This window comes from Oncorhynchus keta, chromosome 12, assembly GCF_023373465.1.
Source record: "Oncorhynchus keta strain PuntledgeMale-10-30-2019 chromosome 12, Oket_V2, whole genome shotgun sequence".
Lineage (NCBI taxonomy): Eukaryota > Metazoa > Chordata > Actinopteri > Salmoniformes > Salmonidae > Oncorhynchus > Oncorhynchus keta.
Genome location: NC_068432.1, coordinates 44,981,515 through 44,998,961, shown reverse-complemented (window position 1 = coordinate 44,998,961; position 17,447 = coordinate 44,981,515). Strand labels below are relative to the sequence as shown.

Genomic DNA, 17,447 nt, shown 5'->3' with positions numbered 1-17,447 from the left:
AACTTAAGGAAAGCTTTGACTATGTACAGACTCAGTGAGCCTAGCCTTGCTATTGAGAGAGGCCGTGGGCAGACCTGGCTCTCAAGAGAAGACAGGCTATGTGCACACTGTCCTCAAAATTAGGTGGAAACTGAGCTGAACTTCCTAACCTCCTGCCCAATGTATGACCATATTAGAGACACGTATTTCACTCAGATTACACAGATTCACAAAGAATTAAAAAACAAACCCGATTTTGACAAACTCCCATATCTACTGGGTGAAATACCACAGTGTGCCATCACAGCAGCAAGATTTGTGACCTGTTGCCACAAGAAAAGGTCAACCAGTGAAGAACAAACACCATTGTAAATACAGCCCATATTTATGATTATTTATTTTCCCTTTTGTATTTTAACCATTTGTACATCGTTACACCACCATATATACATAATATGACAATTGTAATGTCTTTATTCTTTTGGAACTTCTGTGAGTAGAATTTTTCTGTGAGTGTTCATTTTTATTGTTTATTTCACTTTTGTATATTATCTACTTCACTTGCTTTGGCAATGTTAACATATGTTTCGCCCCTTCAATTGAATTGAATTAAGAGAGAGACGGAAAAAGAAAGAGGGGGGAAAGAGAGATAGAGAGAGAGGGGGAGATAAATAAAGATAGGGAGAGAGATAAATAAAGATAGGGAGAGAGGGAGAGAGAGAGAGACAGAGAGAGAGAGAGAGAGAGAGAGAGGGAGAGAGGGAGATAAATAAAGATAAGGAGAGAGAGAGAGGTGACTAAAGATAGGAAGAGAGAGAGAGAGAGAGAGAGAGAGAGAGAGAGAGAGAGAAGAGAGAGAGAGAGAGAGAGAGAGAGAAAGTGAGATAAATAAAGACAGGGAGTGAGCCAGAGAGTGAGATAGAGGGAGAACAGTATAGCAGGTGAAGAGAGAGACAGAGAGAGAGAGAGAGAGACCGAGAGACAGAGAGAGACAGAGAGAGACAGAGAGAGAGACAGAGAGAGATACAGAGATAGAGACAGAGAGACAGAGAGAGAGACAGAGAGAGACAGAGAGAGGACAGTATAGCAGGTGAAAAGAGAGAGACAGAGAGAGAGACAGAGAGAGACAGAGAGAGAGAGACAGAGAGAGACCGAGAGACAGAGAGAGAGAGACAGAGAGAGACAGAGAGAGAGACAGAGAGAGACAGAGAGAGAACACTATGGCAGGTGAAAAGAGAGAGACAGAGAGAGAGACAGAGAGAGACCGAGAGACAGAGAGAGAGAGACCGAGAGACAGAGAGTGAGAGACAAAGATAGACAGAGAGAGAGACAGAGAGACAGAGAGAGAGACAGAGAGAGGACAGTATAGCAGGTGAAAAGAGAGAGACAGAGAGAGGACAGTATAGTAGGTGAAAAGAGAGAGTCAGAGAGAGACAGAGAGAGGACAGTATAGCAGGTGAAAAGAGAGAGACAGAGAGAGAACAGTATAGTAGGTGAAAAGAGAAGACAGAGAGAGACAGAGAGAGGACAGATAGCAGGTGAAAAGAGAAGACAGAGAGAGAACAGTATAGTAGGTGAAAAGAGAGAGACAGAGAGAGAACAGTATAGCAAAAGAGAGACAGAAATAACAGTATAGTAGGTGAAAAGAGAGAGACAGAGAGAGAACAGTATAGTAGGTGAAAAGAGAGACAGAGAGAGACAGAGAGAGAACAGTATAGCAGGTGAAAAGAGAGAGACAGAGAGAGAACAGTATAGCAGGTGAAAAGAGAGAGTCAGAGAGAGACAGAGAGAGACAGTATAGCAGGTGAAAAGAGAGAGACAGAGAGAGAACAGTATAGCAGGTGAAAAGAGACAGACAGAGAGAGAACAGTATAGTAGGTGAAAAGAGAGAGACAGAGAGAGAGAGAGAGACAGAGAAGAACAGTATAGCAGGTGAAAAGAGAGACCAGAGAGAGAACAGTATAGCAGGTGAAAAGAGAGAGTCAGAGAGAGACAGAGAGAGGACAGTATAGCAGGTGAAAAGAGAGAGACAGAGAGAGAACAGTATAGCAGGTGAAAAGAGAGAGACAGAGAGAGAACAGTATAGCAGGTGAAAAGGGAGAGTCAGAGAGAGACAGAGAGAGGACAGTATAGCAGGTGAAAAGAGAGAGACAGAGAGAGAACAATAGCAGGTGAAAAGAGAGAGACAGAGAGAGAACAGTATAGTAGGTGAAAAGAGTCAGAGAGAGAACAGTATAGCAGGTGAAAAGAGAGAGACAGAGGAGAACTGCAGGTGAAAAGAGAGAGAGAGAGAGAACAGTATAGTAGGTGAAAAGAGAGAGACAGAGAGAGACAGAGAGAGGACAGTATAGTAGGTGAAAAGAGAGAGTCAGAGAGAGACAGAGAGAGAACAGTATAGTAGGTGAAAAGAGAGAGTCAGAGAGAGACAGAGAAACAGTATAGCAGGTGAAAAGAGAGAGACAGAGAGAAACAGTATAGCAGGTGAAAAGAGAGAGACAGAGAGAGACAGAGAGAGAACAGTATAGTAGGTGAAAAGAGAGAACAGAGAGAGAACAGTATAGCAGGTGAAAAGAGAGACAGAGAGAGAACAGTATAGCAGGTGAAAAGAAACAGAGAGAGACAGAGAGAGGACAGTATAGCAGGTGAAAAGAGAGAGACAGAGAGAGAACAGTATAGTAGGTGAAAAGAGAGAGTCAGAGAGAGACAGAGAGAGGCAGTATAGCAGGTGAAAAGAGAGAGACAGAGAGAGAACAGTATAGTGAAAAGAGAGAGACAGAGAGAGAACAGTATAGTAGGTGAAAAGAGAGAGACAGAGAAACAGAGAGAGACAGAGACAGTATAGCAGGTGAAAAGAGAGAGACAGAGAGAGAACAGTATAGCAGGTGAAAAGAGAGAGTCAGAGAGAGAACAGTATAGCAGGTGAAAAGAGAGACAGAGAGAGAACAGTATAGTAGGTGAAAAGAGAGAGTCAGAAAACAGAGAGAGGACAGTATAGCAGGTGAAAAGAGAGAGACAGAGAGAGAACAGTATAGCAGGTGAAAAGGAGAGACAGAGAGAGAACAGTATAGTGGTGATCACAGCAGACAGAGATTTGAGACCTGTATAGCAGGTGAAAAGAAGAGACAGAGAGAGAACAGTGCAGGTGAAAAGAAGACAGAGAGAGACAGAGAGAGGACATTGTAAATACAGAGACAGAGAGAGAACAGTATAGTAGGTGAAAAGAGATTTTCAGAGAGAGTCAGAGAGAAACAGTTAGCAGGTGAAAAGAGAGAGACAGAGAGAGAAACAGTTAGCAGGTGAAAAGAGAGAGACAGAGAGAGAACAGTATAGTAGGTGAAAAGAGAGAGACAGAGAGAGACAGAGAGAGGACAGTATAGCAGGTGAAAAGAGAGAGACAGAGAGAGAACAGTATAGTAGGTGAAAAGAAGAGTCAGAGAGAGACAGAGAGAGTTCAGTTTAGTATTGTTTAGAGAGTCAGAGAGAGACAGAGAGAGAACAGTATAGTAGGTAAAAGAGAGAGACAGAGAGAGAACAGTATAGCTTTGGCAGAGAGAGACAGATGAGGACAGTATAGCAGGTGAAAAGAGAGAGACAGAGAGAAACAGTAAGTAGGTGAAAAGAGAGAGACAGAGAGAGACAGAGAGAGAACAGTATAGTAGGTGAAAAGAGAGATCAGAGAGAGAGGAGAGATAGAGAGAAAGATAGCAGGTGAAAAGAGAGAGTCAGAGAGAAACAGATAGTAGGTGAAAAGAGAGAGTCAGAGAGAGACAGAGAGAGAACAGTATAGTAGGTGAAAAGAGAGAGTCAGAGAGAGACAGAGAGAGAACAGTATAGTAGGTGAAAAGAGAGAGTCAGAGAGAGACAGAGAGAGGACAGTATAGCAGGTGAAAAGAGAGAGACAGAGAGAGGACAGTATAGCAGGTGAAAAGAGAGAGACAGAGAGAGACAGAGAGAGGACAGTATAGCAGGTGAAAAGAGAGAGACAGAGAGAGACAGAGAGAGAACAGTATAGCAGGTGAAAAGAGAGAGACAGAGAGAGACAGAGAGAGGACAGTATAGCAGGTGAAAAGAGAGAGAGAGAGAGACAGAGAGAACAGTATAGCAGGTGAAAAGAGAGAGACAGAGAGAGACAGAGAGAGAACAGTATAGCAGGTGAAAAGAGAGAGACAGAGAGAGGACAGTATAGCAGGTGAAAAGAGAGAGACAGAGAGAGACAGAGAGAGAACAGTATAGCAGGTGAAAAGAGAGAGACAGAGAGAGACAGAGAGAGGACAGTATAGCAGGTGAAAAGAGAGAGACAGAGAGAGAACAGTATAGCAGGTGAAAAGAGAGAGACAGAGAGAGAACAGTATAGTAGGTGAAAAGAGAGAGACAGAGAGAGAACAGTATAGCAGGTGAAAAGAGAGAGACAGAGAGAGAACAGTATAGCAGGTGAAAAGAGAGAGACAGAGAGAGAACAGTATAGCAGGTGAAAAGAGAGAGACAGAGAGAGAACAGTATAGCAGGTGAAAAGAGAGAGACAGAGAGAGACAGAGAGAGACAGATAGCAGGTGAAAAGAGAGACAGAGAGAGAGAACAGTATAGTAGGTGAAAAGAGAGAGACAGAGAGAGAACAGTATAGCAGGTGAAAAGAGAGAGACAGAGAGAGAACAGTATAGCAGGTGAAAAGAGAGAGACAGAGAGACAGATAGTAGGTGAAAAGAGAGAGAGAGAGAGAACAGTATAGCAGGTGAAAAGAGAGAGACAGAGAGAGAACAGTATAGCAGGTGAAAAGAGAGAGACAGAGAGAGAACAGTATAGCAGGTGAAAAGAGAGAGACAGAGAGAGAACAGTATAGCAGGTGAAAAGAGAGAGACAGAGAGAGAACAGTATAGTAGGTGAAAAGAGAGAGTCAGAGAGAGAACAGTAGGTGAAAAGAGAGAGTCAGAGAGAGAACAGTATAGCAGGTGAAAAGAGAGAGACAGAGAGAGAACAGTATAGCAGGTGAAAAGAGAGAGACAGAGAGAGACAGATAGCAGGTGAAAAGAGAGAGACAGAGAGAGAACAGTATAGCAGGTGAAAAGAGAGAGACAGAGAGAGAACAGTATAGTAGGTGAAAAGAGAGAGACAGAGAGAGACAGAGAGAGGACAGTATAGCAGGTGAAAAGAGAGAGACAGAGAGAGAACAGTATAGTAGGTGAAAAGAGAGAGACAGAGAGAGAACAGTATAGCAGGTGAAAAGAGAGAGACAGAGAGAGAACAGTATAGCAGGTGAAAAGAGAGAGACAGAGAGAGAACAGTATAGTAGGTGAAAAGAGAGAGACAGAGAGAGAACAGTATAGCAGGTGAAAAGAGAGAGACAGAGAGAGAACAGTATAGCAGGTGAAAAGAGAGAGACAGAGAGAGAACAGTATAGTAGGTGAAAAGAGAGAGACAGAGAGAGAACAGTATAGTAGGTGAAAAGAGAGAGACAGAGAGAGAACAGTATAGCAGGTGAAAAGAGAGAGACAGAGAGAGAACAGTATAGCAGGTGAAAAGAGAGAGACAGACAGTATAGCAGGTGAAAAGAGAGAGACAGAGAGAGAACAGTATAGCAGGTGAAAAGAGAGAGACAGAGAGAGACAGAGAGAGAACAGTATAGCAGGTGAAAAGAGAGAGACAGAGAGAGAACAGTATAGCAGGTGAAAAGAGAGAGACAGAGAGAGAACAGTATAGCAGGTGAAAAGAGAGAGACAGAGAGAGAACAGTATAGCAGGTGAAAAGAGAGAGACAGAGAGAGAACAGTATAGCAGGTGAAAAGAGAGAGACAGAGAGAGAACAGTATAGCAGGTGAAAAGAGAGAGACAGAGAGAGAACAGTATAGTAGGTGAAAAGAGAGAGACAGAGAGAGAACAGTATAGCAGGTGAAAAGAGAGAGACAGAGAGAGAACAGTATAGCAGGTGAAAAGAGAGAGACAGAGAGAGAACAGTATAGCAGGTGAAAAGAGAGAGACAGAGAGAGAACAGTATAGCAGGTGAAAAGAGAGAGACAGAGAGAGACAGAGAGAGGACAGTATAGCAGGTGAAAAGAGAGAGACAGAGAGAGAACAGTATAGTAGGTGAAAAGAGAGAGACAGAGAGAGAACAGTATAGCAGGTGAAAAGAGAGAGACAGAGAGAGAACAGTATAGCAGGTGAAAAGAGAGAGACAGAGAGAGAACAGTATAGTAGGTGAAAAGAGAGAGACAGAGAGAGAACAGTATAGCAGGTGAAAAGAGAGAGACAGAGAGAGAACAGTATAGCAGGTGAAAAGAGAGAGACAGAGAGAGAACAGTATAGCAGGTGAAAAGAGAGAGACAGAGAGAGAACAGTATAGCAGGTGAAAAGAGAGAGACAGAGAGAGAACAGTATAGTAGGTGAAAAGAGAGAGACAGAGAGAGAACAGTATAGCAGGTGAAAAGAGAGAGACAGAGAGAGAACAGTATAGCAGGTGAAAAGAGAGAGACAGAGAGAGAACAGTATAGCAGGTGAAAAGAGAGAGACAGAGAGAGGACAGTATAGCAGGTGAAAAGAGAGAGACAGAGAGAGAACAGTATAGCAGGTGAAAAGAGAGAGACAGAGAGAGAACAGTATAGTAGGTGAAAAGAGGTAAAGAGAGGAATAATAAAGACTGTGCTTGATTCTGATTGGCAGGAGGGTACTGTTCACCTGATCTACGGAGTGTTGGATCAGCCAATCCGCTCGCTCCAGCAGCTCAACCTGTCCCAGATTGAGACGGGAGTGCAGAGGGCCCTCCTGCTGCGCCCAGACACCCCACCCCCCTCCCTGCCCCGAGACGTACAAACCCTGGAGGTCCGGACCCCCGACATCACCATCCCCACCCAGGAGACCACCTACTGGTGCCACATCTTCCAACTGCCACCCAACATGCCCAAGAACCACATTGTCATGGTAAACCGCTAAACCTAGTCCTTTTCAATGATGGAACCAGAATTAGAATGACATTTCGTTATTGCATAGAATTAGAATGACATTTAGTTATTCCATAGAATTAGAATGACATTTAGTTATTCCATAGAATTAGAATGACATTTAGTTAATCCATAGAATTAGAATTACATTTAGTTATTCCATAGAATTAGAATTACATTTAGTTATTCATTTTGTTATTCATAGAATTAGAATGACATTTAGTAATTCCATAGAATTAGAATGACATTTAGTTATTCCATAGAATTAGAATGACATTTAGTTAATCCATAGAATTAGAATTACATTTAGTTATTCCATAGAATTAGAATTACATTTAGTTATTCCATAGAATTAGAATGACATTTAGTAATTCTATTAGGATTATTCTCAGTAATTATATTTCTATGGATGGAACCATCGAGTCCAATTCCATCAAACCCTGGCCCCTAGGCATTCGAATAGACTTGGATAAGTGAATATGAATATGGATATGGATATGAATGTAATCAATATGACAATATCCCTCCCATCCTTATTGCTTAGCCCTACCCAATCCTTGGGCATAGCAATGAGTTTGAAAATCTCAACAGTAGAGTCAATACCAATCAATACCAATCAATCCACCTCTTCTTTCCTCCTCCTCCTCCTCCTCCTCCTCCTCCTCCTCCTCCTCCTCCTCATCCTCCTCCTCCTCCCTCCTCCTCCTCCCTCCTCATCCTCCTCATCCTCCTCCTCCCTCCTCCTCCTCCTCCTCCTCCTCCTCCTCCTCCTCCCCCCCCCCTCCTCCCCTCCTCCTCCTCCTCCCCCTCCTCCTCCTCCTCCTCCCCCTCCTCCTCCTCATCTCTCTTCATCACCCCCACCCTAGTATGAGTCGGTGGTAACCCCTGGTAACGAGGCCATAGTGCACCACATGGAAGTGTTTGAGTGTTCTCCTGAGATGAGTACTGTCCCACAGTACAGCGGGTCCTGTGACTCCAAGATGAAGCCCGCCAGCCTCAACTACTGTCGCCATGTTCTGGCGGCCTGGGCTATGGGGGCTAAGGTAATACACACACAGACACCAGCACTGGGTTCAAATATTATTCCTTTTTGTTCAAGTGCTTACAGTGCCTTCAGAAAGTATTCACACCCCTTGACCTTTTCTACATTTTGTTGTGTTACAACCTGAATTTTAAAAAACTGCCTGAATTTAAAAAATATTAAATGTAGATTGTTTTGTTGTCTCTGGCCTAAACACAATACTCTATAATGTCAAACTTTAAAACATTTTTATACTAGGCAAGTCAGTTAAGAACAGATTCTTATTTTCAATGAGGGCCTAGGAACAGTGGGTTAACTGCCTGTTCAGGGGCAGAACAACTGATTTGTACCTTGTCAGCTCAGGGATTTGAACTTGCAACCTTTCGGTTACTAGTCCAACACTCTAACCACTAGGCTACCCTGCCGCCCCTGGAATGATGTTCTGAGAAATGTTTACAAATGAATTAAAAATGAAAAGCTAAAATGTCTTGGGTCAATAAGTATTCAACCCCTTTGTTATGGCAAGCTTAAAAAATGTTCTGGAGTAAAAATGTGCTTAACAAGTCACATAATAAGTTGCATGGACAATAATAGTGTTTCACATTATTTTTTCATGACTACCTCATCTCTGTACCCCACACATACAATTATCTGTAAGGTCCCTCAGTCATGCAGTGAATTTCAAACACAGATTCAACCACAAAGACCAGGGAGGTTTTCCAATGCCTCGCAAAGAAGGGCACCTATGAATCTGTGTTTGAAATTCACTGCTTGATTGAGGGACCTTATAGATAATTACATGTGTGGGGTAAAGAGATGAGGTAGTCATTTAAAAAGCATGTTATTGCACAGAGAGTGAGTCCATGCAACTTATTATGTGACTTTAACTTACTCCTGAACTTATGTAGGCTTGTTATAAAAAAGGAGTTGAATAGTTATTGACTCAAGACATTCCAGCTTTAATATTATGGGGTATTGTGTGTAGGCTGTAACACAACAAAATGTGGAAAAAGTCAAGGGGCGTGAATACTGTCTGAAGGCACTATAGGTACACTGACACTTTGAGGGCATAATTGGTTAACATAGTAAAATCCTGAACAGTAAGAGCCTGCTGTTCAATTCTTTCCATATTAAGCACAGACGTTTCAACCAGGTAAGTCACAGTAGTAGAGAGGCAGGGTGGTAAAGTCTGAGAGACTAGAGATCCACAGAAACAGAGACAAACTGAGGAAAAAACTCAGAGAAACCATGAAAGCGTCAGAGAATGTTACTAGGAAAATACCTATCTCTGAATAATGTCATGTCTGGTTCAATAGAAGTATGTTTTGATGAGAGCAGGGAAGCAGTCTCGAGAGGAGCTGGTGCGTGGTGGTGAGGAGAGGAGCGTGTGTGTGTGTGTTTGTATGTGCCTCTGTGCATTGGTGTGTGTGTGCATGTGTCAGTTTGTGAATCTCTCTCTCTCTCTGTGTGTGTGTGTGTGTGTGTGTGTGTGTGTGTGTGTGTGTGTGTGTGTGTGTGTGTGTGTGTGTGTGTGTGTGTGTGTGTGTGTGTGTGAGTGAGTGAGTGAGTGAGTGAGTGAGTGAGTGAGTGACTGAGTGAGTGAGTGAGTGACTGAGTGAGTGTGTGTGTGTGTGTGTGTGTGTGTGTGTGTGTGTGTGTGTGTGTGTGTGTGTGTGTGTGTGTGTGTCTGTGAGTGTGGGAATCTGTGTGCTTGTGTGTCTGTGAGTGTGGGAATCTGTGTGTGTGTGTGTGTATGTGATAGTGTGTGAGAGTGTGTGAATCTGTGTGTGAATCTCTCTCTTTGTGTGTGTGTGTGTGTGTGTGTGTGTGTGTGTGTGTGTGTGTGTGTGTGTGTGTGTGTGTGTGTGTGTGTGTGTGTGTGTGTGTGTGTGTGTGTGTGTGTGTGTGTGTGTGTGTGTGTGTGTGTGTGTATGTGTGAATCTGTGTGTGTGTGTGTTCATGTAGGTGGTGGTGATGCTCTGGGATGTGTGAGGCAGAGGAAGACACATCTTACTGGATAAGAATCACACAACAGCCAGAGAACTGGTGCCTAGTGCCAAGCCTCTGAGCCTTCCCATTGGATTAGCAGACGACGAAAACAAAACAGAAATCATGTGTTCTGCTGAGTGGCGAGGGTAGAAGCAGAGCTGGAGAGATGAGATTAGCTAGGAAATATACAGGCCTGTTCAGTTTTAGCACATTCTGGATCCCACACACATCTAAAGGGAAATATGGCATTATAAAAGAAGGGAGGCGAAAGAAGAGGAGGAAGGCGAGAAAAAGAAAGAGAGAGGGAAGAGAGAGATAGGGGAGAGTGTGGAGGAGGAGGAGGAGGATGAGGAGGAAGAGAAAGACCAGTTATGTAAAATAGTCCTAGGGATGCTGCCAGGCCGGGGGAGAGAAAAGATTCACAAGCTCTCCTCTCCTCTCCGGAATGCTAATAAGATTGATATGAAAATAATTTTTTATCTCCAAAAGTATTTTTGTTTAATCGTCTATCTCTTTTATGAACAGATCCTCAGAACACGTTAGGGGAACATATACCATGTATAGTGATGAATATAGAAGATAGAAATAGAGACAAACAGACTCGGTGCTGTTTTAGTCTTCTCTGGATCAATAAGAGCTATTTCCTTCCTGCTGAAACTACTCCTTTTATGGTGGATGATTCACATGTCCCAAAAATAATATGTTCAATGATTAAAAAATATACATGTTAAATGATAAAAAATAATGTGATGTTCAATTATAAAAATAATGTGATGTTCAATGATTAAAAAATATACATGTTAAATGATAAAAAATAATGTGATGTTCAATGATAAAAAAAAATATACATGTTAAATGATAAAAAATTATGTGATGTTAAATGATAAAAAGAATGTGATGTTAATTATAGAAATAATGATAAAAAAATAATGTGATGTTCGAAATAATGATGTTCCCAATGATAAAAATACGTGAAAATTACGTGATGTTCCCAATGATAAAATAACGTGATGTTCCCAATGATAAAATAACGTGATGTTCAATGATAAAATAATGTGATGTTCAATGATAAAATAATGTGATGTTCAATGATAAAATAACGTGATGTTCCCAATGATAAAAATAATGCATCTGTGTGTGTGTGCGTGCATGTGTAGTCTTTCTACTACCCAACTGATGCAGGGCTGCCTCTAGGAGGACCAGCGTCTTCCAGGTTTCTTCGACTAGAGGTGCACTACCACAACCCACTCCTCATATCAGGTAAAATGACCTACCCATCACAGAGTTATATACTATTCTACCCCTAAGAACCTTAGAGCTGGGTTATTAAATTACCACCCCTCAGCAATGTAGTACAGCTCGCTTTATTTTCTACCTGGTGGTAAATTGATCAATTACTGTCACTGATTGTCAACAGTCCACCCACCAGGTGTTCCCTGATTGGAGGCAGAGAATGAAAACCAGAAGTACCAGTTGATTAGCTCTGCTCTATAGTCTCCCAATATCTCCCCTGCTTCTTCCATCTTCCTTCTACTCAACACCCGTCTTCATCTCTCCCCTCCCTACGTCATCCATCTGCTCTATAGTCTCCCAATATCTCCCCTGCTTCTTCCATCTTCCTTCTACTCAACACCCGTCTTCATCTCTCCCCTCCCTACGTCATCCATCACTCCCTCTACCCCTTCTTCCTAATCCCCATCCTTCTCTCATATTTTATCTCCTCCCCCACTACTCCTCTTCCCTCCCTCCCTACACCCCTTCTATCTCCCCTTCCCCTTTCCTTCCCCCTCTACCCCCTTCTTCCCCCACTTACCTCCCTTCAGTCCCGCCCCCTCCCTCTACCTCTCCTCCTTCCTGTCTCCCCTCCTCTCTGACAGGTTCTGGTTATGCTGTGTCCCCATGCAGGTCGTAAGGACAACTCTGGGGTGCGTCTCTACCACACCCCCAGCTTAAGGAGGTACGACGCGGGCATCATGGAGCTTGGGCTGGTCTACACCCCGGTCATGGCCATACCACCCAGAGAACAGAACTTCCATCTCACAGGATTCTGCACATCCAAGTGTACACAAACTGTTAGTACAATATCTTTCTAACATAAATCCTTAGAAAACGTGTACACAGACTGTTGGTAGGCTACAATATCCCTCCGGGATGTCTACTGTAGATACAGGACTGAAACTACTCCTGGACCTTCTATAACAATGGAACCCTGCTGGTAACATTTGACTCAAAACCCCCAGGTAAACGCATTAAGATGGGGTTGTAATGCATTGTAATATTGTCATGAGCATAAATGACCCCCTTTGTCTTATTGTAATCAGATACTATTTCTACTTACATGGCCAGAACTACAGTACAGTATCTCAGTACAAATGGAACTGACAGGAGTTAGAATATCATAATGGTGTAAGGGTTGTCGTCGGTGGAAGAAGGATCAGACCAAAGCGCAGCGTGGTAAGTATTCATGATGATTTTAATAAAAGAAAGCACTGAACACTGAATCAAAACAATAAACGATGACGTGAATATACAAAACCGAAACAGTACCATGTGGCCCAAACACTCACACGGAAACAAACACCCACAAACCAAAAGTGAAACCCAGGCTACCTAAGTATGATTCTCAATCAGAGACAACTAACGACACCTGCCTCTGATTGAGAACCATACTAGGCCGAACATAAAAACCAACATAGAAAAACAAACATAGACTGCCCACCCCAACTCACACCCTGACCATACTAAAACAAAGAATAAAATAACAGAACTATGGTCAGAACGTGACAGTACCCCCCCCCCCCAAAGGTGCGGACTCCGGCCGCAAAACCTGAACCTTTAGGGGAGGGTCTGGGTGGGCGTCTGTCCGCGGTCGCAGCTCTGGCGCGGGACGTGGACCCCACTTCACAACAGTTTTTGTCCACCTCTTCAACCGCCCCCGTGGCCTCCTACGAGCGGCGACCCTCGCCGCCGACCTCCGACTGGGGACCCTAGCCATGGGTCCCAAATGGATGGGAGATTCTGGCAGCGCCGGACAGGCGGGAGACTCCGGAAGCGCCGGACAGGCGGGAAGCTCCAGCAGCGCAGGACAGGCGGGAGACTCCGGCAGCGCCCTGAACAGGCGGGAGAGGCGGGAGACTCCAGAGTGGCTGACTGGCATCACCTGGCTGACTGACGGCTCAGGACAGACTGGCGGCTCTGGTGGCTCAGGACAGACTGGCGGCTTTGGCGGCTCAGGACAGACTGGAGACTCTGGCGGCTCCTGGACAGACTGGGGACTCTGGCGGATCAGGACAGACTGGGAGACTCTGGCGGCTCAGGACAGACGGGAGACTCTGGCGGCTCAGGACAGACGGGAGACTCTGGCGGATCAGGACAGATGGGAGACTGGCGGATCAGGACAGAAGGGAGACTCTGGCGGCTCAGGACAGACGGGAGACTCTGGCAGCGCTGGGCAGGAGGAAGGCTCTGGTAGCGCTGGACAGGCGGGAGCACCTGTAGGGAGAAGACGGAGACACTGCCTGGTGCGGGGGGCTGCCACCGGAGGGCTGGTGCGTGGAGGTGGCACCGGATAGACCGGACCGTGAAGGCGCACTGGAGCTCTTGAGCACCGAGCCTGCCCAAACTTACCTGGTTGAATGCTCCCCGTAGCCAGGCCAGTGCAGCGAGGTGGAATAGCCCGCACTGGGCTGTGCTGGCGAACCGGGGACATCATGCGTAAGGCTGATGCCATGTACCTCGGCCCGAGGAGATGCACTGGAGACCAGATGCGTAGAGCCGGCTTCATGGCACCTGGCTCGATGCCCACTCTAGCCCGGCCGATACGGGGAGCTGGAACGTACCACACCGGGCTATGCACACGCACCGGGGACACAGTGCGCTCCACCGCATAACACGGTGCCTGCCCGGTCCCTCTCTCTCTCCGGTAAGCACGGAAGTTGGCGCAGGTCTCCTACCTGGCTTCGCCACACTCCCCGTGTGCCTCCTCCAATACATTTTTGGGGCTGCCTCTCGGGCTTCCAGCCGTGCTGCCGAGCTAGCTCCTCATAATGCCGCCTCTTGGCTTTCGCTGCCTCCAGCTCTGCCTTGGGGTGGCGATATTCTCCCGGCTGTGCCCATGGTCCCTTGCCGTCTAATATTTCCTCCCAAGTCCAGTTCTCCAGGTATCGCTGTCTCTCCTGCTGCTGCTGTCTGTTACCACGCTGCTTGGTCCTTTCTTGGTGGTGGGTGTTTCTGTAAGGGTTGTCGTCGGTGGAAGAAGGATCGGACCAAAGCGCAGCGTGGGAAGTGTTCATGATGATTTTAATAAAAGAAAGCACTGAACACTGAATCAAAACAATAAAAGATGACGTGAATATACAAAACTGAAACAGTACCGTGTGGCCCAAATACTCACACGGAAACAAACACCCACAAACCAAAAGTGAAACCCAGGCTACCTAAGTATGATTCTCAATCAGAGACAACTAACGACACCTGCCTCTGATTGAGAACCATACTAGGCCGAACACAAAAAACAACAAAAAAACATAGACTGCCCACCCCAACTCACACCCTGACCATACTAAAACAAAGAATAAAATAACAGAACTATGGTCAGAACATGACAAATGGACCTTTCTTAACGTGTCCAATTCCTCTCATGACCTCCACCAGGCCCTGCCTCCAGGGGGGATCAACATCTTTGCGTCCCAGCTGCACACTCACTTGGCGGGGAGAGGGGTGAGGACGGTCCTGGTGAGGGGTGGAAGAGAGGTGAAGGTGGTACAGGAGGATAAGCATTTCAGCACCCACTATCAGGTAACCCCTCTGGGTACATACTGTATGCACCAACAAACACACACGCACACACAGAGCTCTCTCTCTCTCTCTCTCTCTCTCTCTCTCTCTCTCTCTCTCTCTCTTTCTCTCAAGGTACTACTAAACTCTCCAAGGTTCAGTGAGGCAAGACACACACATCTGGTTTGCTGCTGCAGAACAACACAATTCTCCCTTGACCTGTATTCATATCCTTTCTCTAACTGATCAGTATTCATATCCTTTCTCTAACTGATCAGTATTCATATCCTTTCTCTAACTGACCAGTATTCATATCCTTTCTCTAACTGATCAGTATTCATATCCTTTCTCTAACTGACCTGTATTCATATCCTTTCTCTAACTGACCAGTATTCATATCCTTTCTCTAACTGATCAGTATTCATATCCTTTCTCTAACTGACCTGTATTCATATCCTTTCTCTAACTGACCAGTATTCATATCCTTTCTCTAACTGACCTGTATTCATATCCTTTCTCTAACTGACCAGTATTCATATCCTTTCTCTAACTGACCTGTATTCATATCCTTTCTCTAACTGACCAGTATTCATATCCTTTCTCTAACTGATCAGTATTCATATCCTTTCTCTAACTGATCAGTATTCATATCCTTTCTCTAACTGATCAGTATTCATATCCTTTCTCTAACTGACCTGTATTCATATCCTTTCTCTAACTGACCAGTATTCATATCCTTTCTCTAACTGATCAGTATTCATATCCTTTCTCTAACTGATCAGTATTCATATCCTTTCTCTAACTGATCAGTATTCATATCCTTTCTCTAACTGATCAGTATTCATATCCTTTCTCTAACTGACCAGTATTCATATCCTTTCTCTAACTGATCAGTATTCATATCCTTTCTCTAACTGATCAGTATTCATATCCTTTCTCTAACTGACCAGTATTCATATCCTTTCTCTAACTGACCTGTATTCATATCCTTTCTCTAACTGACCAGTATTCATATCCTTTCTCTAACTGACCAGTATTCATATCCTTTCTCCTACTGATCAGTTTTCATATCCTTTCTCTAACTGACCAGTATTCATATCCTTTCTCTAACTGACCAGTATTCATATCCTTTCTCTAACTGATCAGTATTCATATCCTTTCTCTAACTGATCAGTATTCATATCCTTTCTCTAACTGATCAGTATTTATATCCTTTCTCTAACTGATCAGTATTCATATCCTTTCTCTAACTGACCAGTATTCATATCCTTTCTCTAACTGATCAGTATTCATATCCTTTCTCTAACTGATCAGTATTCATATCCTTTCTCTAACTGACCTATTCATATCCTTTCTCTAACTGATCAGTATTCATATCCTTTCTCTAACTGATCAGTATTCATATCCTTTCTCTAACTGATCAGTATTTATATCCTTTCTCTAACTGATCAGTATTCATATCCTTTCTCTAACTGACCTGTATTCATATCCTTTCTCTAAATAGTCTAGATGCAACCTCGAGGGACATAAACCATTTTATTTGTAGATGTTATCGCAGGTGCAGCGAAATGCTTGTGTTTCTAGCTCCAACAGTGTAGTAATACCTAGCAATACAAAATAAGTGTCATGTAAGACTTTCTATTGAAACTCCCTCTGTATGTATTACAACTATTTTCCTCGTATCTTCTAACCTCCTGCCTGTACAACACTCTTCCTTGTATCCAGCTCATATCTTCTGATTAGTCTAGATACAAGACAACTTTAAGCAACATCAGAACAAGAAATCACAGCCAGATCATTGTGTTTTATAAAAATAAATAAAGAGAGTTACACTCTGTATATACAAGCTGCCAGTAATTTATTGGGTAAAACACCACCGATGTTTCAGCATCACAGTGACTTCTTCAGGATGAAGGTGGATTGTTGGTGTTTTACCAATTCAATTACTGGGACTTTATACTGTATAGAGTGAGTGCGAATCTCTTTATTATTATTTTTTTTATAGCCTACAGTTTACTCGCCGTTAGTCAGCACCTCTACTAACTTTTCTTGGCTCATGTTTTTCACTGGATCATTGTGTTTTGAAAGCAATTCAATCGATGAGAATGTTGTTGTCTCCTCCTGCAGATAATCAGAATGCTGAGGAAGATGGTGACAGTGCTGCCTGTAAGTATGCTCCTCTTTCTACTGTCACAGCTGTCTCAACAGGTGGGATAAGATACCACACAGTACGGTGGGTTTTGTCTCTGGAATAAGATTCAGTAAAGGGAACGGGGGCAGTGAGAGAAAGAAGGAAGAGAAGATGACTGAGGGTGAAACAAGACGAGAACAACAGAGATGATACACAGTACTACTACAGCTTCAGTCTGTTTCTGCTCTGCTGCAGAACAACAGAGATGATATAAAAAACAACAGACATGATAAAGTACTACAACTGAGAACAACAGAGATGAAACAAGTACTACTACAGCTTCAGAGAACAACAGAGATGATATACAGTACTATTACAACTACAGTCTGTCTCTGCTCTGCTGCAGAACAACAGACATGATACACAGTACTACTACAGCTTCAGTCTGTCTCTGCTCTGCTGCAGAACAACAGAGATGATACACAGTACTACTACAGCTTCAGTCTGTCTCTGCTCTGCTGCAGAACAACAGAGATGATACACAGTACTACTACAGCTTCAGTCTGTCTCTGCTCTGCTGCAGAACAACAGAGATGATACACAGTACTACTACAGCTTCAGTC

At 43.9% G+C, this 17,447-nt stretch overlaps 1 protein-coding gene across 1 annotated transcript in view; it reads left to right on the top strand.

Moving 5' to 3' along the window:
• The window catches only part of LOC118391620 (dopamine beta-hydroxylase-like), a 49,310-nt gene that overhangs the window by 9,273 nt on the left and 22,590 nt on the right, over positions 1 to 17,447 (top strand). Inside the window, exons 3-8 of the mRNA XM_052458448.1 lie at positions 6,630 to 6,887; positions 7,774 to 7,950; positions 11,075 to 11,177; positions 11,823 to 11,989; positions 14,571 to 14,714; positions 16,821 to 16,859. Coding sequence (XP_052314408.1) covers positions 6,630 to 6,887; positions 7,774 to 7,950; positions 11,075 to 11,177; positions 11,823 to 11,989; positions 14,571 to 14,714; positions 16,821 to 16,859 — 888 coding nt within the window. The remainder of the gene's footprint in view (positions 1 to 6,629; positions 6,888 to 7,773; positions 7,951 to 11,074; positions 11,178 to 11,822; positions 11,990 to 14,570; positions 14,715 to 16,820; positions 16,860 to 17,447) is intronic.